This window comes from Neopelma chrysocephalum, unplaced genomic scaffold (assembly GCF_003984885.1).
Source record: "Neopelma chrysocephalum unplaced genomic scaffold, ASM398488v2 Primary Assembly neopelma1_24, whole genome shotgun sequence".
NCBI lineage: Eukaryota > Metazoa > Chordata > Aves > Passeriformes > Pipridae > Neopelma > Neopelma chrysocephalum.
Window position 1 is genome coordinate 44,760,001 of NW_020897693.1, and position 22,235 is coordinate 44,782,235.

At 39.1% G+C, this 22,235-nt stretch overlaps 1 protein-coding gene across 2 annotated transcripts in view; it reads right to left on the reverse strand.

Annotated features, from left to right (window-relative positions):
• Window positions 1-426: 426 nt before the first annotated feature.
• Window positions 427-22,235, reverse strand: part of BCL11B (BCL11B, BAF complex component) — a 96,962-nt gene continuing 75,153 nt past the window's right edge. For both annotated transcript variants that reach the window (XM_027673938.1, XM_027673937.1), the window contains one exon: window positions 427-7,618. In XM_027673938.1, coding sequence (XP_027529739.1) covers window positions 5,607-7,618 — 2,012 coding nt within the window. In that variant the 3' untranslated portion in view covers window positions 427-5,606. The remainder of the gene's footprint in view (window positions 7,619-22,235) is intronic.

The following is a 22,235-nucleotide window of genomic DNA, read 5'->3' on the forward strand; positions in this document are numbered from 1 at the left end:
AACAAACTTAAGTGCATAGACCATAGAGTTAAGTTTTTGTGGAGGGATGGAAAGAAACACAAGAGAAATGCAGGTCTCACTGCCTTCAGAAAACTGAGCTAATGGCCCCAAACATAACATGATTTCATATGAGAAATGTGACTGCTTCAAGCATTATTCTACCATTTTGTCTCAAGACCCCTACTCAGGAAATACCTTATATCATATTTAAGTCAAAGGGATGTAAACAGGACTTGAGCATCTACTTAGCATCATGCAGGTTCTCACATGTCCTTCCCAAACAAGAATTCTCTCCTGGTTGACTCCCATGAGAACTGACAGAAAATACAGCATAAGCTCTATCATCTGTGCTGAAGCTTCAACTCCTCACTCCTTTCTTTTTTCCCCTTCCCATCCCTCAATTTCAAAGAACCAGGAAAGACAAGATTTGGAGATCAAGTCAAATGTCCAATTTATTTTTATAACTTGAAACTGGAACAAACGTTGTTTTGAACGAGCGTACAAATGAAATGGTAGACACATGCTGAACTCAACATTGTGACAATAAGGGGAAAAAAAGAGGCCAAAAATCTTGTACAGAGAATAAAAGGAACAATAAATATTTCACTAAGCCATATTGAAATGACCTCCAGCCATCTCAACATTTTATCCATAATAAAAAAAAAAGTGCTCTCGTTTTTTAAACAGAGCACAAATACCAAGCAATAATAAATAGTTCCAAACTTGTAGTAAAAGACAAAACCTCCAAGTAAACAACAAAAGCTCATACAATAAGTAATAGAAAAAGGTAATAAAAATATTTTGCCTTGCCGGTACAAATGCAAACAACTTAAATCAACGTTACTTTGCTTTGCAGTTCTAAAATACAAAGAGCACCATAAAAATGAGTTTGCCTGTGATAAACAAAACCTTGGACTGTCTTTTACAGAGGACTGGGATGAAATGCTGATTTTTTTGACCCTTTCCTTAAAAATTGGTATTTTTCTTTCTAAAACCAGGTTTCCAGACCTGTCCTGCTGCCAAGGGAGTTGACTGGAGTTTTGCTCTGGACTACAAAGGCAGCAGGACTAGAAACAATGAAAGTAATAAATTCAACCTCAAAAAAATAATGAAAAACTACCTCAAGTGTGAAAAGAACTGTGGCAGCATTCTAGCTATGTCCATGTTATATTGTGCTTATGGCCTAGTAAACTACAGCTCTTCTAAGCTAGAAGATAAGGAGGGCCATTTCAGTATCACTACAGTCTGCAGAAACACAACCCTTGTGCTTTTGGGTGACTTACTGTTAGTTTCAGTGATCTAAGTCACAAAATTAGACAACTGCTGGTGTTTGCTACTCTGGATCATTAAAAACAACAGGGAGATTGGAGCTCCTAAGCAACTTACACTAAAATGAAAGGTGAAATTATTTCTTAAATTAATGAACTGTGGACTGAAAATGTGCAGTTAACTTCTGATCTTCATTGCATTGATTCAACTCCAAGAGATTCTTCTGAGTTCAGTGACATGACTCTGAATTTATGTGAAACTCCAGAGATCTCAGTTTTCACCAAAAAGTGAAAATGTGCCTTTAAGGGACCACATTCCAACCTCTGTTATGCTGGAGTAATTCAGGACTAAGAGTTATGAATAATTCCTGATTTATATCAGTCTAATTGAGATCCAGAATTTCTCCATAAGTCTTAAGGGTACATCATTCAAGTCTGGAAGGCATACATCTATCTGTTAGGTAGCTGGACCAAATTCTCCCTGTCACACCCATGCCTCTCCAATTGCTCCAGTGTTTCTGCACTAATGAAAGCAGCAGAAGAATTTGGCATGGCAATATTGTTTTGTTTTGTTTTGTTTTAAGTTTTACCACCGTTTCCTGTGAGAGCACTGAGCATTTTCCCCTCCTCCCCTTCACTGAAGCATTAGTGCCTCTTCTTCCACCTCTCTTTCCCCTCGACCCAAAAGGGAAAGAGTGTGAGAGAGAGAGAGAAAAAGGACTGCAAAGAAGAGAGAAATCAAAAGGTACAGGATTTCATCCCAGTCCCTCAAACATTCAGAAATTTATGGAATGTACAATTAGGAGTGAACAGCAGCAAAGCAGCTAATAACATGGACTGGCAAGACCTGTACACGGAGTCGGTCCTGTTCTGACAGGGAAGAGGAGGGCTGTGCCTGGACTAATTTTTCTTCAACCCGATTACAGCTGTACCAACAGCAGACCATTTTATGTCAAAGTGGATGCAACAGCTCTCACTTTTTGCTATAAAAAGACTTTCTTCCAGAGGGCGGTGGCAGGGTGTGAGGAGCAGTGAGTGGGGGTTGGCCAGGAGAGGGAAGATGGATTGGACATCTTCTTGTTTGGAAGGAGGGGAAGAAATCTCCTCTCTCTCTCTCTCAAATCTGCAGGGAACCTGTGGGATGTCACCCCAGACACCTTTCCGGGAACGGAATTTCATTTCACACAAACAGGAAATAACCATCCAGCCTGGTTCAACCATACCTGGTAAAACCTTGATGCAAGGGGTCCAGGCAGCTTTGAAGTTATTTAGAGCCCTGTAGGAACAGCACTTTTTTGTAGGCCATTTCTGACAAAAAAAATATATATACAACTAAAATTATTTGTGAACAACAACAACAAAAAAATTTAAAATAAAAAAGCACTCAATTATTTTGTTTTGTTTCTTTTACTGAAAGGTCGTCTAACAACCCCCTTTTTTCCTGTACAATAAGGACTTCACATACAAATTTTTTTTTATTTTTGCAATATTTTATCCTGCCAAATTAAAAAAATATATTATGGCAGCCTGTTTGTTTGTTTTTATTTTTATTTCCAAATTCACTAACAAAAAGGTACATTAAATCCCTTTAAAAGGACAAGCGTACAGTTAAAAAATTACAAGCTTCAGTAAAAATACAGCAAGTGCCTACATCATATGAATCAACCAATATCAATATCCATTCCAGAAGGGGAAGGAAGGGGGGCAAAGGGGAGAAAAAAAGAGAAAAATAGGTACAGGTCAGAAACGTGATTTTTTTTTTTTTTCTGCAAAGCAATAACAATATTAAGCACTTTTTTCTACATACTTTTTCTACGTGGTGTAGCAATCACCTTTTAATCCCCGAATACAAGATTCTATACATTTTTTGAAATAAAAATTCAACACCCAAGGCAGAAAAAAATTTACTAAAACTCAAGACTTTACAGTTACAGTGACAAGAACAAATTTATAGACCCACCATTTAAATTTTACTGCAACATTTTCAAGGAAAAAAGAAAATTTTTTTTTTCTTTCTGGTTTTGTAAAATGCCCAGGCATTCTCCATTATTACAAATACTGGTCCACTTTTACAGTAATCAAGAAATTTTAATATATATAATATATACTAAAACCCCGTCACCAAAAGAAAACAATATACACATGGCCATTATGGCATTTTTTTTAATAACCTATTAAGCAAACTTTGAAAAAAAAAAAAGATTGCTCAAACACACATACACACAATTTCTTTTTTACCCTTGTATGTATTCAATACTGTAAACGTATTTTAAGACAGAGTGCACTAAATTTAACTTTTAAAAAAAAATTAGCCGTTGTTCCTGAATTGTTTTTTTTCATTCAATGATAGCAACTTGTAATTTGTGTCATTTGAGTTTTAATTCAGCAGTAAATCATTTCCATTCCATTTCCTAAGCAGCGTTGTCCTGAAAAAAAAAAAAAGCTGAGAATAATTCAGCTAATGTATGTCCGAAGTTGTGCTGGGTATACATCTTCATTTGATTGGGTCTTATGGCATTTTCATGTCCACTATCTTCAACCAGTAATTTTTTTAAGTAAATGTGGCTCTTTTTTTTTTCTAAAGAATGTACTTTTCTTGTTTTACTTTTTTTTTAAAAGTCTTTCCATTTCACAAAAACATTTTGCATTTGTCTCAAGAGACTCAAATAGGAAGATCAGTTTTCAAGGCACTCACGTCAAATTGAATGGCAGTAGAAAAACTGTCCAATAAATTATTTTTATTTATTTTTCTTTATAGTGCCAGTATTGTGAATGCCATGCTTAGCAACACTGACACTTAATCTCAGCTGTTCCCTTACAGTTTAACCCACCTTTGGGCCAAGTAGAATATGATGTAATTTCTTGTTGAGAAGCCATTTTTCTCTTAACCACAAACAAAAGCTTTAAAGTGCGGGTCAACATAATTAAAATCTCTAACCATAATTGTCTACTGTTTGCTAATATTAGTTGTAAAAGGCTTTAAAATATTTGGAATTTAAAAGTAGAACAGGTGCATTTTCCTTTGCTTTACTTTTTGTCTGTCATAATGCTTTTTTCTGAATACAATTCCATTCTGTTCCTAATTAAGTCAAGGGAAAAACTCTTACCGACTTCAGTAGGAGCAGAATCTTGGCAAGACAGGTAAATCAACCAGGATTTATTTTTCTCTTCCTTATAATAACATCACTGTACATCATAAAATATTCCTACTCATAAACCAAATGCCTATGAGTTGAGGCTTTTCATTGAGAAAATCACACTTTCCCATCTTCTAATATTTAACCACAGCAAATACAGATGGAAGTAGATGTCCTGAATTCAAATTTTATGATTTTGTGGTTCAAAAAGAAAAAAAAAAAGAAAAAAGATGGCATTTGGCTCCTCTGAGGTTTGAAAATAATATTACAATGCTCAAGATGTTCTTTTATTGTCTCTAGGAAGAGTCACAGGAGGGGATGAGGGAGGGAAAACACTGCAAAAAGTGACAAACTGGCACCCTTATGTTGCCATAGCTTTTAACAACAAGAAGAAACTATCAGATAGTAATGTACAATTAAGAATGTTTCTGGGTTTTGAATGTAGCTGCCTTCTGCACCTTTGTCTTTTTTGCTGTCATAGCTTTAGTGCTACAATCCATCTAGAAAAGGCCTCTATCATCAGCGACATTGTCAGTGCTATGTATTTGATCCAATTTCAAAAGAAAGTGCTAATTTTAAAGATTGTTATCCGCTGTACAGTTTTGTTTTCCCTAATCTTCAAGGTTATTTAAGAAGAAAAATTTAAAAAAAGAAAGAAAGAAAGAAAGAAAAAAGAAAGAAAAAAAGATTTCGGTTCTCATGCTGGCTTCTTCACAAGAAATTACACACACTTAGCTTAAATTTCAACAAAGCAGCGGCCCAAAAATTATAATTTTAAAAGATATGTTTCTCCCCTACAATGCAAGTAATCTCAGGCTACGACTGGGTAAAATTAAAAAGGGATACCCAACAAAATTTTAAAAGAAATTTAAACAGAAAGAATAAAAAAAAGTACCTGCACATGCCAAAAAATTACAAAAACCCAATAAATACAGAAATTATTGCACAGTTAAAAGGCTCCACAATTTTTACTGCCTTAATCAACCCTCGGGTTTAATAGAACTTTGTAGACACAGGTTATATTTAAGTGCCAAAGTCTGGCACCTACCATAGTTATGCTAAGTTATGTTTACGGAGGCAAGTTAGGTCATCTTTTCTCAGTTGGCAATAGTTAAACTGTACAAATAAAATGTTACCTAGACCCCTGAAATTTAACCTAGTGGAGGTGGGGGCAGGGAGGGGCAGGAGGGAGGGGGGGTCCTTAGCTTCTTTCTGCCTGCTCAATTTTGACGTCATTTGTCAGCAAATGTTCTCCATGCCACTTTTTCATGTGTTTCTCCAGGGTGCTGTAAACACTGAAGGGCATCTGGCAAATGTCGCAGCGGTAGACCTCCTTCCCTATCTGGCCATGCGTTTTCATATGGCGCGTCAGCTTACTGCTCTGGGCACATGCATAGTTGCAGAGCTCGCATTTGTAAGGCCGCTCTCCAGTGTGGCTCCGACGGTGTACCGTCAAATTGCTGCAGTTCTTAAAGACCTTGCCACAGTACTCACATGTATCGCTCCTGCGCCCTTCCTTCGAACTGGGTCGCCCGGGGCCGGGTCCACTGATGTGGGGGGTGCTGCCTCCGCTCGCCGTGCCGCTGCGCCCTGAGAGCCCCCCGTCCAGCATGTCCCCCGGCGGAGTGGAGAAACGCAGGCTCCCATTCTCCGACGAGTGCTCAGAAGAGGTCGCGAAGGGGGATTGTCGGGAGTCTGTGAATCCGAGGAACGGATCCTTCATGAAGTGCCGCGATGCTGCATACCCTACCAGCCACTGGGAGTAAACGTTTTCGGAAGGTATTATCGTTGCTGGTGGCAAGTCCAAATCTTTCTCTACCTTTATTCTTTTAGAAGAATTGTTTAAACTGGGGCTCGTGATAGGTGTTGGCTTACGGGGGAACAAGTTTGGGAAGGGTTCACCCGGGCCAAAGTTTCTTCCATTGACCGCACCTTCCTCAGTGCGGTCCAGCTCTCCTACCACTGAGTCTTCATCGCCCGGATCTCTCTGACAGAGATCTCGAGGACACAAGTCTCGCTGATCAGAGGACCTTTTCATGAAGCTACTTCTCTTCTGTTTTTCAGCTAACATGTCGTTATATTGCTGAATGGCACCTAGACTTACATTCTCGATGACTTTTCCCAGCACGAGGGATTTCTCGTCCGGCAGCGACTTGGAGCCGTTTTCTCGGTTACGACTCAGCTCTGAGTCCATACTGAAGCTTGACTCTGGCCGGCTCTCATTTTCAAGTTCCTCTTCCTCCTCCTCCTCCTCTTCCTCTTCTTCATTGTCATGGCCCAGAGAAGGATCACTCTCGTTCCTGAAATCTGCCTCACTGGATTTCAGTCCCTCTCCAGTGAGCTCACTTGTGCCTGGCTCGGGGGAACTAGTGGTGGACAGTCCATCATCTGACCTGCCTGTCATGGAGCCAGCTTTATGCATATGTGTTTTCATGTGGCGTTTTAGCTTGCTGGCCTGGGAGCAAGCATGGTCACAGAGCTGACATTTGTAGGGCTTTTCTCCTGTGTGACTGCGCCGGTGCACAATAAGGTTACTCTGGAACTTGAATGTTTTCCCACAAAATTCACAGGACTTGCTCTTGGCCTGAGGCTGGGGAGGCGTAGTGCTGCTGGGGGGCATGGGGGGCAGTGGCGGAGTGGTCAAAAAAGGTGATTTAGGACTTGGCTGGAAAGGATTCAGCAGGCGATGCATAGGGTTGGTGCGACTGGGTGAGACTGGCGGAGGGGTGGAACTGTTTCCTGCCAGCTCTCGAAGCCTTCTGGAGAAATCCATCGCTGGGGACTCAATTGCCATGGGGTTTAAACGCATAACTCTGTCAAAGGCACTGGGATGCTGGGCAACTAACCCCATTTCTTCGGCACTAAGGCGATGTGGATCCAGATGATGACGAGGTGGTGGGCTGAACAGCGGAGGTGTGTTTGGGAGCCGACCCTCACCAAAGCCAGGGTGTTCACGCAAGATGGGTCCTGTCATCCGCAAAAGATTAAAAGGGTTGTTGTCTCCAAGAAAATTCATCAGCGGGGACTGTGCAACAGTCTCCGGTCCCAGAGGAGGAGGGATGGTGATGCGTGGAGTAAGGGAACTGTTTGAAGGGCTTGTTTCCAGGTAGATGCGGAATCCATGTGTGTTCTGGGCATGCTGAAGCAAGAACCAAGCGCTATTAAAAGGCTGCTTGCATGTTGTGCAAATATAGCTTGAAGGCTCATCTTTACCTATAAAAGAAAAAGCAGAAAGAACACTTAAAAAATAATACAGTGGAGAACATTTAAATACAGTTGGCATGCACTTTATTTTGCTAACACATTTCCTTCTTGGCATTTCTGAAAGAAGGATTTAATTGCAACGTATTGACTGATATAAATTGTTGAACAGCACATTTACTCACCACACTTATTCACTTAACATGTATGACAAATATCACACGTACGCATTTCTGCTATATACATTTACATCCTCTAACTTGCAAATAAAACCTTCCTTCATGACATGGAAGGATGCAAATCCTTTCATGTGTTTATTCCACAAAAAGGAATTTGTTTCAAGGGATTTATGACTACGTATGAAAACCAAGGAAAATGCAGCGTGGTAGGTTTTACAAGGCACCTGCAAGGAGCTTCAGTGTCATTTTCATTCTTTCATTTTATATACTTCATGCAGCAGTCCCCTGAGATCTTGCTGAATTTAATTTATACATGCTTCAGTCATGCCAGCACTTCCATTTTTAAAATACTATGTAGGTATTTAGCCACACAAGTCCTATTCAAGTCAACAGGAGCTTGGAAAACATACCCTTGCATAAACCACTTTGACATTCTTTTTGCCAAAACACCAAGAAGCCACTCAAATGAAACATCCGGTAATCAAAGCCGACAGCACAGTTGCAATTAACAGTAACAAATGTCGGGCCGTGCTTGAACTGGGTCCCAAAAATTTCTGAGCCTGAGCCTGCCCTCCAATGCAGAAATGCTCACCAGAGCCAAAAACATTGTTCTGTTTGCTTTTCTAGCCTCTTTGAACGGCTGCATAAAGGTGGAAAGCATTCCTTTAACCTTGATTCAGCTTTACATAAAGGACAGGTGTGGACAAGTCTGCACCACAGTCATAATTTTGCTAGCTAGAAAATTCCAGTCCTGGGCACAATATAAACTATGTCCTATCTTCAAAAAGCACTTTTCTCCCACTCCCCTCCTTTCTTCAATGTCTCTGCAAGACTCTGATAAATTCATAAATATGTGTCAACTTAAAATTCACGGTCCAGGATTTGTTTTGTTGTTTGTTATTAAATGAGGGGAAGGTTTCCTGAAAAAACAACAGCCCATTTTGTAAAACCTAAAATTAATTTCTTGCTTGTTTGTTTGTTTGTTTATGAAAGCACATATTTTGGGTAGTGATGCCCCCACTGCACCCAGAGGCACTAAACTTCCTGATAGTTCAGTACCTGAACCAAGCTTCCTGCCTGACCCATGACGGTGCAAGGAACCAAGCAGTGCCTGATCCAGCCGCTCCACAGGAGCTCAGATCCAAAGCTGAACTACACAGACCCTTTTCTAGACAGGGAGGCTGCCATTCACAAAAGCCTGTTGCATGAGCTTGAAAATGAAAGAGTTTATAAGGTGAGCAGAACCGCATTATCGAAACTACCTTGTAAAGGGGAATGACTCATAGCAGACAAAGAAAAAAAATTCAACTCGGGCACATCAGGAGAAGTGGGATTGCTGCTGACTGAATTCCCCTCTTCTGGCTGTTGCAGGAACGGTTGCTGCTAACAAAACCTACAAAACCTTAGACAAGGAGGCTAGAAGATTATCTGCCTACCTATCAGCCTGTCAGTTTATCTAATCTTATCACCCAATATACATCCGTAACAGCATAAAGGAAAAAGTATGTATCAGATTGAGACTTATTTACAAAGGTAGGTGATAAATGTGATGCAGCTCCTCACGCTTCTGTTGATTTAGTAGGGCTATTGCTGTGGACAGCAGCTTCAAACCCCGATTTCAGGGAAGCCATCTCTTCACAGCCAAGAAAAAATGTACACAATACGGCGGGCATTTGTGCCTGGCAGACATGGCCCCTGTGCCCCAGCCCCGCACGCTGTGTCTCTACGAGACTGATGCAGTTGCTTTGATTAATCTCTAACAATCGCTGTTCGAAAAAAACACAAGTTTGAGAACTGCACTTGGCTTGGAAAAAGTGCCCATAACTGCTATTGACATTAATGAAAGCCACATACAAACATGGAAAGGAACTGATACATTATCCCTTAAAAATCTACTCAGCACTGAGGCAGTTAGGAAGTTTTATGTCAGCTTTGCAGCCAAAGCAACAGTAAATGCTCCCATTATTACTTCAAATATTTAAATTTCTGTTTCTTACAGAAATATGATGAAAATGTCTAGACCTTTAACTTTTCTTGCACAGCAACATGTGTAGTATAAAAAGTGACAGAAATCACTGAAGCAGACTAAAGTATATAACATACTCTGTCAAAAGCTTTTTTAAACAATATGTTTTACCTCAGCTCACCCTGGAATAGATTTTAATAAAGCCCCTTCCAAAGTGTGATCTAATAGCAAATGAAGTGCAGCATCTTACAAGGTCATATATCTTCAAATTAAAGAGTGCTCTGCACCCTTCACCTTCACTTTATCCACTCTAATTAATCGATTTATTACCCACAGCTGTTCGATTATTTCATTTTTAAAGTCACAGCATGCATTCTTTTTTGTTGTGGGGCTTTTTTTCTTTAAAAAAATTAAGTGTGTGAGTGTCTGTGTGTGTGCATGCATTCTCTTTGCTTAGCTCAAGAACTGACAGGAGGAAGAAAGCAGCTGTGTATTAGACGACAACAACAACAGCAACACATTTACTTGAGCAAAGGCACATACGTAAGAAGAAAAATTCCTGAGCAGGCTGAGGATCAAGGCCAATCTAAAACTGAAATGGCTGATTAAAAAAATTACCCTCAAAATGGCAGCTGGCTGGATGCTTGCTATTACATGTTACATGGAATTAAGATGTTTTAGTTTGTTTTGTTCTCCAAAATTTCACCTCCATGAAATTCAAGAGAGGAAAGTAAATCCCCTCCTTTCTAGTTTTCTTTCAAACAGCAAATTAGTGTTATTAGTGATCTAAGATTTACAAGCTAGCAGTCGTAAGTCTTCTCTTCCTTTCTGTTGTTAAGCTTTTATGCTCCTTATGACTCCTCTTCAGGAGACCCCAACACAACAACAAAATTGACTGCAGGCTATCTGGCTACCAATCTCTGACTGCTTCATGAGTGTTTGTGTGTACATGCCTGCATATATAGACACATTTTATTTTTTTTAAACTTTCACAACCCTCAAAGACTGTCCCCAGACTCCCTGTTTAAAAAAAAAAAAAAAAAAATTAAATGTTAATTTCCTACTATCACTTCATGGTTTTCTTGCCTAAAAGTTGCCCTGAGCAGTGTAGATGCTCACTTTTAAGAACAGAACAATGTCAAAAATCTTTGAAGATCCACTCCAAACATTTTTATATTCAAAAACTTGTTAAATATTTTAAACATGCCCAGAAACAGCCACATATTGCTCAAGAATGATCCTTATATTTAATAATGCAGTGCACCTATACTATAAAACTCTTTGCTATAAGGCTACTTTTGATATATGACTATCTTAATCCCTTGCCACCTACACTGAAGTCTGTCTAAATACCTGCTTTATGACAACTAGCTATATAGTCTTTGCCATATGCAGTCTTTATCACTTTAGCATGTGCTTGACTTTGAGCATGTGAGTAATCAACATCAGTGAAACTTAAGCATAGGCTGAAGTGCTCTGTTGGATAGTGATGAAATTATTCATGTGCTTAGAGTTAAACACAAGCCAAGACTTCATTATTACTGTTCGATGAATTGCACGTGGTTTCAATGTTACAGTCTGTAACTAGGCATGAATTTCAGGGCTGATAGTTCAAGTATAATTCTTTATCTTTACAGTAGTTGGTAGATATGGTGTATCTACCACACAGACATGAGACATCCAGGTCATAACTCCTGAGCAATCAATTGTAGTTTCACGGTTGCAGTAAAGCCAAACAAACACTGCCACATTCAGACAATAAGAAAGAGGTTTGTAGGTCTGAATCCTACTGAGATACAAGTGTATAGATTTAGAAATACTGTTTCAAATGTTAGGAAGGATTGTGAAATTAAAGAATGAGAGGACTAGGATAAACCTCAAGGTTTGGCTTGTCCAGTTCCTGACCCAAGGGAGCATAGAATCATAGAATGGTATCGCTTGGAAGAAACCTTAAAGATCATGTTGTTCCAATTCCCCTGCCATGCGCAGGGACACCTTCTACCAGACCGGGTTTCTCAAAGCCCCATCCAGCCTTGCCTTGAACACTTCCAGGGATAGGGCATTCACAACTCCTCTGGGTAACTTGTTTCAGTGCCTCATTACCCTCACAATAAAGAATTTTTTCCTAATATCTAACCTATACTTACTCTCTTTCAGTTTGAACCCATTCCCCCCTAACCTGTCACTACAGTTCCGTATCTATGCATCTGTTCATATCTATGGAAGATGCTCCACTATCCCACTTCAAAGGTCATCAAATGGAGATTCTACAGCCTTTCCAAAGTCTACCTCATTCCTTCTCTCCTTTACCATCATGAAGGTTCCCCAAGTGCCTTATCTTTCTTCCTGCAATTTAAGATCATAATATATTGTCCTGCCTAGATGCACGTGCAAAACATAGGAAACAATTTAGTCAGCTTCTCACACACAGACATCATCCAAATCAGGGATTTGCAGTTGAACTACTTCATGTCTTTTAGCACCTCCTTCTCCCATTTCGATTTGGAAATGTTGAGTGAGAGAGAATTCACTTTGTATTGGAGTAGTTGGTGGCCATGGTTGACTATTTTCAGTATTAAAAAACTCCTTCTCTCCTTTCCAATTCAAATTGCTGAGTTCAACTCCCAACCATTAGATCGTGTTATATTTTTATCAGGGAGATTAAAAATCTCTCTAGTGTCTTCTCCCAAAGCAGGTAATTATAAACTATGAACTTATTGAACACTCTTGCCTTTTCTGCATATTATGACAAAAGATGGTCTTTTCCAGAAATATTAAAATGTGTTCCCTCCATTACTGCATGACAGATTATGTTCCATTCAAAATGTCAAAGCAATAATGAGCTTTTTTCTCTTTCATGAACAGCACAAAACAAAGCTAAATTCAGATACTGCCTCCCAGATTCTGCCCTTAGAGGGGGCAGTGAGAAAAGACAGGTCAGTTTGCCCCCGCAGAACAAGAGTAGCCTGCGTCTGCAGGCATCCACCCTGCTGCACCAGGCAGCCTGAATCCCTGACTTATCTGTCCTCTGCAGTCTGACTTGTATCATTTAGTGATACGCAGATCTTCCTCGCCCAGTTGGTACATGACTTTCTATATACCCTGAATGCTGAGCGTCTTTGCCCTGGAGATAAAAATTTCCCTCAAAATATCCTCAGTTATTCTGGATACCATCAAACAATAATCAGTGTGAGATAAGAACTGTTGAGAATTCATTATTTTCTGCTGAGCTACAGTGACATCCAGTGCCTTATGAATCCTCCCCTCAGCATGCCTGAATAATTCCATTAGCTGTAACAGAGAATGAACTCCCCCTCTTTTTAATCACCCACCCATAACCCCTGCCAGGACTGTGGTGAGGACCTGCAGTCAGGTCCATATAACCACGGCCGTTCTTTACCTCTAGCAATACTTTCCAGATAATATTTCTGGTTCCCTTTTACAAAGTTACAACAGTAGCAATAAAAACGTTAAGGAATTTTAATGCTGGTTTACTGCACCTTTAGAAGTTCAGAAAAAGTAGAAACTTGCAAGCTTTAAAGAAAGGACACCTTTTATTGTAGCACTCAGGAACAGACACGTATCAGGTTCCTACAATCTTTCCACCAATATTACTCTCTTCTCCACCACTTGATTTTTAATGAATATTTAAATAATTGCTCCTTGTTATTATGATGGTTACTCTAATAATACCAATAAAGGTAGCGTGGATGCTCCATAAAAAACACACCTTTAATTGAATTATTATTAAATTAAAATGCCATAATTGAGAACACGAGTTTACAAGTCTCCTTATAAGACCAGCTGACATTAAAAAGAAGGGCATTAAATACTGGAAAGATTTAGTGGTGCATAGTGAAAAAAATATATCGTTATATGTAGTTTGACAGATCACCCAGACAAGGGCCAAATGTTTCACAGGCGTCTACAGTGTGGATCTGCTGTGTGAACTATATCGGTTCATACTCGATGCTTTACTGGGTATGCAAAAATATCTCAAATACAGGTATTTCTGCTGAAGAGGTTTTATAAGCCATATTATCACTTTAAATTATCCAAGTTAGCAAGAACATTTACTTACATATGTTTATAATAGAATAAAGATGTGCTGAACACACACAGTATCGAGCGTTTTACCCTTCCTGAACTCCCTGGGCTGTTTGGAAGTGCTGCTACCTCCATTTCAGAAGGACTGACAGTCTCAACAAAAAAGACAGAAATGTGAAGTAAGGTCCAAGTCTGGATGTGGATCACCACTGCCAGTCCAATGACAGTCACTAGTTTTAAACACCAAACCCAAAGGAACCATATCTCTTTACACATCTCTTCACCTTAATTTTGTTTTGATGGCAACAAGCACTGAAGATGAAAAACAAGCACAACTCCTCTATCCATCCCCAGAGCTAACACAGTGCATCCATCCCCACACTGCCTCATCTAAAGAAAGGGCTCAAGAGAGTCTTGCAACACATCCTGCTAAGGGTGATGGGGACTATCACCAACAGTTCATAAAGTTAGCATCAACTGGTAGCTAAAGTTGGTGTTTTATGACTTAACAAGTCGCCTGCAGTCTCACAACCTACGCACCTCCAATTCTACACTCAGATAAACAGCTGTTGTCTCTTGTAAAGCTCAGCCAACCTGAAGTGCATCTCAGTCAAGAAAAGATGGAGATTTAGATGAAAGAACTCAACATGAGGGGTCACACAGCCTGTCGTCATCTGGAAATGAGGACTCTCAGGATGAGGTCAGTGAATGAAAGAATATGACAGGGAAACAAAAATTAAATGTTTTTAAGAGGTGGATGGAAAAATAAGGGTGTCGGAAGGAAGAACTAACTGAGAGACATTAGTTCTCAGTAACAGAATCCTGTTTCCTCCCATACAAGACCTCGTTCTCTTTTTCTACCTTGCCTCTTGATAGCCTATCTCCTCCAGTGCCATCATCAAATCACGACTTCATGCAATATTCTTCTCCCACACACTGCCTGTATATTTTACAGCTTTTCCCATCCTTTTTCTACCTTGACTAGTGAGACTGCAAGCTCTCTACAGAGATTATACAAGAAGCTTTATGCCAAGAGAACCTACCACCCAAGACCCTCTCATTCCCAGCACTGATTTTGATTAGCAATGCAAACACTCTTGAGAGCATCTTCTACCTGTTGGAAAATATCTACAGTAGCACTCACTGGCACCAATATTAAAATATATTAATATTACATTACTATTAGCAATGTACTACTAATTCTTTCTGTGCTAAAGCCAACTGTCAAACTCCAGTTTTGGTGGATTAAGTGCTGCCCCATTTTTGGGAGACTATTTTATTTTCTGAAACCATTTCAGAAGTGTTCCTTTTCTATTAGGCAGAACTGCAAATCATCTGTTTATCATTCTTGTAATAATAAATATCTATTCTGTTGAATGAACTATTTTATTAAATGAGTGGAAAACCAAACAGATTAATTACCGATCACATAGCTGAGAAGTTAGACTGTCATGTTGTCTGTCTACAGCCAATCCTTTCAGAATTCCAAGAACAAAGAGCATAAATCCTTGAAAGTCTTAGAGATATCAACCTGATAAACCTCTCCAAACTCTGATTTGAATTACTCTGCTATGAATTCAAAGTAGCTGTGATAATCACCAATGCAGACCTTGAATTTTTCCAGATAAACTATACCAGGTTGTCACTAACAAGGACCTTAACTAGACTTACATGAATATAGCAAGTTGTGACTTGTTCTTTTTTCATTAAACTTTCCCCAGAAGCATATTATATGTCCTCTCTGGCATTTACAGTTACAAAAAAGAAGGAGGCTGCAGGCAGACTACAGCCATGCATTACACAAACAGATGCTTCCTGCTTCTTAATGGACACAGGCGACCTTTGGCTGAAGATGCAGTTCGTGTTCAATGGTCACATTTTCTGTGAGACTTAATCATACCTCAGATCTGTAATGCCAGATTCACATAAATGAGCCAAATGCACATCTCAGTTTAATTTCTAGTGCATTACAAAATGGCAATATTATATTTTTAGGTATAAAATGTCAATAGGCATTTTGGGCAACTTCGTTCTGGATGTCCAATTTTTTTGTTCCTTAAAAGAGCTTCTGGCTTCCTGGAAGTTCAGACTACAAAGTATAAGAAATGCTTTCACTTAGTGCAAAAAAAAGAAAGGAAAATACATAGCAAAAGTTGGAACTCATGACACAGGGATTTTGACCCAGAACCACTATTTCAATGGAAGATAAAAAACATGTTTGTCATCTCTGAACACCTTCTCCTAATTGGTGTTAAATCTAAAATACAAAGGCAATTTATAAAGCAGAGAAAGGGAGAAGTGTGAAAAGTGAGGAGCAAACAGGAAAATCAATATTAAAAGATCAATAGTGAATGAGTTAACTTTTAAATCAGCCCTTTGTGATACAACAGTTTCAACTGACTCCACCTTTAGCATCTAAACAGCTTTGTGTCTTTTAGATAGTTTCTCTGAACCTAAGGCATCAGCTAGCAGACTGAAATGATGCTTTACAAACTTGCTGTACAAAATACTGAAAACTATCAGAGAAAATGGGCAATGCAGTACAGGAGGGTAACATACCCACTCGTGAGATTAAAAGACCATAGGACTACCCACGGCTGGTGGTTTAATATATAGGATCACATTTACAGCACTCGTGAAAAACCGTTGTACTGCTAAAGGACACTTCTAGGCCTTTTCTTAGCATTAGGTATTCAAATGCATTTGAAATAATGTCAATCTTTTCTACAACATATGAAATATGCCAGCAGCTTCCCTTTAAATTGGTTTCCTGTAACCAGCTTTGTTTGAAAACTGGCAAGTGCTGGGATATTTTTTTTTCCCACAGACTTTTCTAAGGTGCCATTTTCTCATCTTACAATCAAGAATTCTCAGTAATCTGAATAGGAACTAAAAGAAGGATACACAAAGGAAATTGTCCATGTCACATAATGGAAAAATAAAGAGTAAATTAGGAAACAATAAAAGAAGCCAAAGGGTGAAAACAAATTTTCCTGTCTTTTTTTCCTCAGGACTACTTCAGTTTGTTTTACTGCAACTATTTCTTAGGGTATTAGGTGCCTATTCATATTTAGTAAATGAAATAGCATTTTTGTTTTAATTCATTGCTTCTTTAACAAATGCTAACTCCCATCTCTGCTTCTTTAAATCCACAAAATCTCCATGTTCAACCCTAAGAAGTATTGTAAAGGCTGTAAATCTTGTTTTAATGGAATGTACATTTAGCTATGAGGAGATAATTGACGTTATGGAGGGCCTAGATGCTGAATTATATAGGTTATCTAATACAAAGGGGACTCATTACCGAAGCACTACAAACAAGTAGTAATATATGTATATTGTTCTGAGTGGCGTTATAGCAAAAGTGTTCAGGTCTGCAGGGATTTATAAAACACAAGAAAACAGCAGACATGCACTTGTAAATTTGTCTCATTTGTCTCTGAAGTTAAAGGTTATTCCCTTGATCTGAATTTGTAATAAAAACATGCTAGACTAAGGTTTGTAGAGAATGTTTGAATATGTAAATTGTGTATAATGATAGGCAATTATAGGGTAAAAACTGGACCTTATGAATGTTACAGAATTGCATGGAGCATCAAAGTATTTTCCTTCAGATGAAATATTTATCTTTTATGCATGTTATAAGCACTTTTTCAAAGGTATTCAGCAACCTATTTGAGAGGAGAGTTGACAAAAATCAAACCATTACAACTGACTAAGACTGTGGGCTTATGCACAGGAGAAGCCACAGCTTTCTACAGAATATACATAATAAATCTCTTGAACTAATGGTTCCGGAGATGGATCCTCAAGGACAAGTTCCACTGATTTTCACTCCCTTAGATGAAAGCTGGTCAGATGTTTCTGGATTTTTTTTAAGACGATATGGGGGTGGAAGTGTGGGGAGGGAGACTGGGGAGAATAAGTAGGTAAGAATGTGAATTTTCTTGGACTGATTAAATGAAGCCCCATTTTCCCTCCAGTTCATTGGCTGCCGTTTTCAAGGAATAATAAAAAACAATAAAAAAAAATGCTGCATCGAGATAGAAAGTAGCAAAGCTGGGAGATGATACTATAGTTTATGCTACTGAAGATAAGGTTTTCTCCTTCTCTGAGCACGACAGTCTGTTCAGGTTAACCAACTGCAGTGTTAGAATAACTCCAGCCGACTTGTCACAGAGTACAAAAGTCATCAGCAACTGAATGTTCTTTTCTGCACCGCAATTAAGACGAATCAATACGACGTGCCACAAATGGTATTTTACTCTCAATAAGAACTCGGGCTGAGTTTATTCAGAATATTTTAGCGCTTCCCCAGGGGATTTTGGTCCGACGCAGATGGCAAATAAAGTACTCAGCCTAGGGCTAGAGCACATTATGCTAATTCTAATGTCAGATGTACTTTAATATACAGCTCTATTTAATCACCCCATTATTTCACATTTCCATATGAAAAACCTGCGGCACTTCTGCAGAGCTTTCACTCTGCGACAATGCCAGCTTCCTTCAACTAGCTCACTGCGAAAGAGAAAAGAAGACTGGTCATTCTCGCCAGTCAAAATGTTACAGTTTCAAAGTTTCAGTATTCCTGAATTTAAAGTGGGTCTTCCAGTGCAATTAGCAAATCGCTCGGCTAGAATGCTGATATGTACAAAATGCTAAGGAGGTGTGATTGAAAAAAATAAAAATAACAGCCCTCCCTCTCCGGCTCATCCATTCACGCATGCAGACATAGGCAGGCACGTATCTCAAATCCGCTTGCAGAACAGTAATAATAAAAATAATGAAAATATTTTCATAGTGCAATTCAACCAATATTCTCAACACTTGTCACCAAACCGTCGCTATTCCCGGCTGTGTGGCTTCCGTTACTTAGAGGAACAGACATGGCTGGCACAGCTGCCAACCTACAGATGTCTCTGAATAAAACCTTCCTTGTGTATCAATAATTTTTGCCTGCAACAAACTACACCTCTAATTAGGTTTATAAGCCACACACCTTCAGTATGGCCCACTACCCAAATTATCTGCAATTTATCTTGGTGACCCATCTCTGGTGACCACAGAATTTGAACCTGTGGACTTGAAGGTGAAATGATTCAAAACTGGATTTACATTGAACGGAATGAAGGGAAAGACTTTGCTTTGGAGCTGTTTTTCAAGCCATGTAGGCTCTTGAAGTGCAGACATGAGAAGCAGAAGCAGTCCTTGGAGGACCTCTTCAGCATCCAAGCTTTCACTTCAGAGTAATTCTGTGAAGGATCTTTAATTCACCATTTATGTACAACCACCAGTGAAATGAGTTTCATGGTCTCAACAAAATCTTCCCCAGTTTGGCATAACTGGGGCTCCATGACAACTAGGACTGCTCATCAGGGGGAGGCAGGTCAGGCCTAGATTATACAGAGCTGTTTATTAGAGGAATATATGAAGCCTAAGTCAATATTTTTTTTTTATCATTTCATTAAACCTAAAATATATTTCACCGAGAAAAAAAAAAAAAAGACCTCTTTAGAAAAAAGACATCCTTTTTCCTCCTCCAACCACCCAATCTGCATCCTTTAAAAATTGTTCAACAACGCATGCAGCAGCCGGCACCTGGGGTCAGATCTCACCTGGTTTCACTGTTATGCATCAACATTTAAAGACACAGAACTGCACTGCTGTGCCTTGACACAACATATGCAACAACTTCCATATCCTAATTTGAACACAGAGGATGATATCCCTTACAGTCAAGGCAGAAATTTTCAAGCTTTCTTTTATTTTTATATATATATACATATATACAAATGTACATGTGCATATACACCCACACACAAATATATGAGTAGTATATGTGCGTGTTTATATATGTATAAATACATATATAAACTCTGTTAGAATGGCTATGAATACAGTTTTGCCTGAATGGCAAATATAGTACAAGTCAATTTAGTAAATTAGGGCAAATTTAGGATTTATTCTCGCTCTGAAAATGAGTAGCTAAATTTAAAAAATAAATAAATAAAAAAGAAGATGAAATGAGTGTTTAATATCCCAGTGCAAAGCCCACCAAAGTCAATATGAATCTTTCCACTGGCTTCAATGGGCTCTGGATGCAGGTCTTCTTCCACATTGGGATTTGTTAGTCTCAAGACACTGTCTTCAATGTAAGGATAAATCTGGTTTGTGGTGGTGTAGTTAAAAGAAGATAACTGAGTTCACAGCAGCTAGAAGCCTAAAGAACTCAGTTGTAAATATTTTAGAGGAATAAATGGAGACACAGCTAGTAAAGTATCTTTTGTATCTTTAGTTAAAAAGACAAACAGTTGAAATAGAAGAAATACACACACTGAAATCAATCTTTGACAATTCTATTGCTTTTTCTTCTGCTGATATTATGTTGGTTTTTGGAAATTAAAAAAAACCATAATGCAATTCTCCCCTAGATCTATCCAAGTTCTTTAGCTCATTTTAGATAAGCTCACTGCATTCTTAAACTCCATTATTAAGAATTCTTTGGAAAAAAAATCGGAGCTGAGACTAGCAAAACAATTTTTAATAACATATTTATTCTTCACAATACGCAAATTTGTGGAATCCCATTCAATTTCCATCATTATGGAAATTTTTTGAATGCCAGAATGTCGGCAGATACATCTATACTAAAAGGATTCCTACAGGACTCAGAAGTCCTCTAAAAGAAAATCCAAGACTGGATGAACAAAGAAGCAAAATGAGCAGAAGCTTTAAAAGCCTAAATAGGAGGCGGGGGGTGGGGGGGACTGTGAGGTGGAGACAAGGGAAGGAGGAAGGTATAAAATACCTCAGGTGAAAAATAAAACGGATCAGTTACAGAGGTGGGGATCTTGGGGGTTGCTTAGATTAAGCAGTTAAATTTCAATCTGTGCCTATGAAGTTGCAAAAGACGAATCTCTAATCATACTTTCTGAAGTGCAAAGATAAAAACATCGGTTTTGCTCCTTAAGTAGGTGGTGTTTTATGCCACTATAACACTGCAGAAAAATAATGCCAATGTTGGCTAAAAAAAAGATCCTAAAAACTTCCTATTTTATTTCTATACAATCCAGATTGATCACCTCAGAGAAGCATAATTAAACAATGCTAAGCATCCCAACCCCTTGGAGAATGTGCTGCCGAAAAATATTTTTAGAACAATCACTGTAGTAATTCTTCTTAGTTGTAGAAACACTCCAAATCAGAAAGTCAATTTTTCCTCTATTTGCAGAAGTGTGCTGGTTTTCACTGGAAAGGCGCCTGTGTTTTGTTTGGCTGCTGTTCATATACTGCCTTGGCAGGATTTCCTTGGATTGCTTACAGTGAACATTGCTCTTGCATACAGTAGCACTCCCATTTTAACCGTCCCAGCCACACGTTTTCTAATAACACACAGAGAGCTGCAAAATCCCTATAAGCACAGCTCTTTAAAGCAGCAACAGAAGGAGGTGGGGGCGGAGGACCAGAGAGGGGGAGGCTCTGCCCGTTCAAAATCCAGCACTGCAAACAGAGGATAGTCCTTTTAAAAACAACCAATGTGAATTGTGTTTAAGGAGCAGCTTTCCAGGGAAAGAAAAAACATCTCCGAGAAGGGGGCCTGATTTAGCTGATTCACCGAATCTGATCTACACAGGCTGGGCTCTGAGCTGGGTCCTAAGTACTGCTTACATGCTTTCTTTTTTTTCTTTTTTTTTAATTTTTCCTGCCCTTCTGAGAGGTTTGCAGATAACTTAGTTATCTGGTATTACCTTGCATGTTTGAGACCCTGCACCCGAGCCTGTGCTCCTTGTGTATCCCAATTTTTTGCCGTGTCACGGGGAGGCTGGGGTGCATGGAGAACACAGGGCTCCACTGTGAAAATCAAATGGGCAGGAGAGATAAAAAAGGAGGACATCTATCTTGCTGAAATAGTAGCAGGAAACAAATGCAGCATTTCTACCTACGGCTGAGAAAGAGAGAAAGCCAATAACAAAACCGTTATTCAGCTCCGTGCCCTTTACAAATAGGACTGACTTGTTAGTGGACAGCTGCGGCTCAGCCCCCCTCCATGCCATTCCAACTTGCTGCCTTTGCCACCCTGCTTTTGGAGATCAACAGCAATTTGCATCTCCATGCATCTCATTTCTCGTTAAGTAAGTTGATTAATTTGGGCGAGGGAAGTTGTCATTCAAAAAAACCAGAAATTTCCACTTGCATAATTTCTGCCTTTCAAAACTGACCTCCCCCCCACCGATCCAGCCCCCACTTCACACCTCTCTTTCTCTCTGTCCCTTTCTCCCCAGTTCCTGCTCCCTCCCTCCCTCTTTCCCCCTTTTTCTCCCTGTTGTTTACAAAGGTTTCATTATGTTTTCAACTAATCAGAAAGGCCCACTAATACACAATTAACATGTGACTATAAAAAAATAGCTTCCAGAAGAAGGAAAAGTAATTAAGTAGA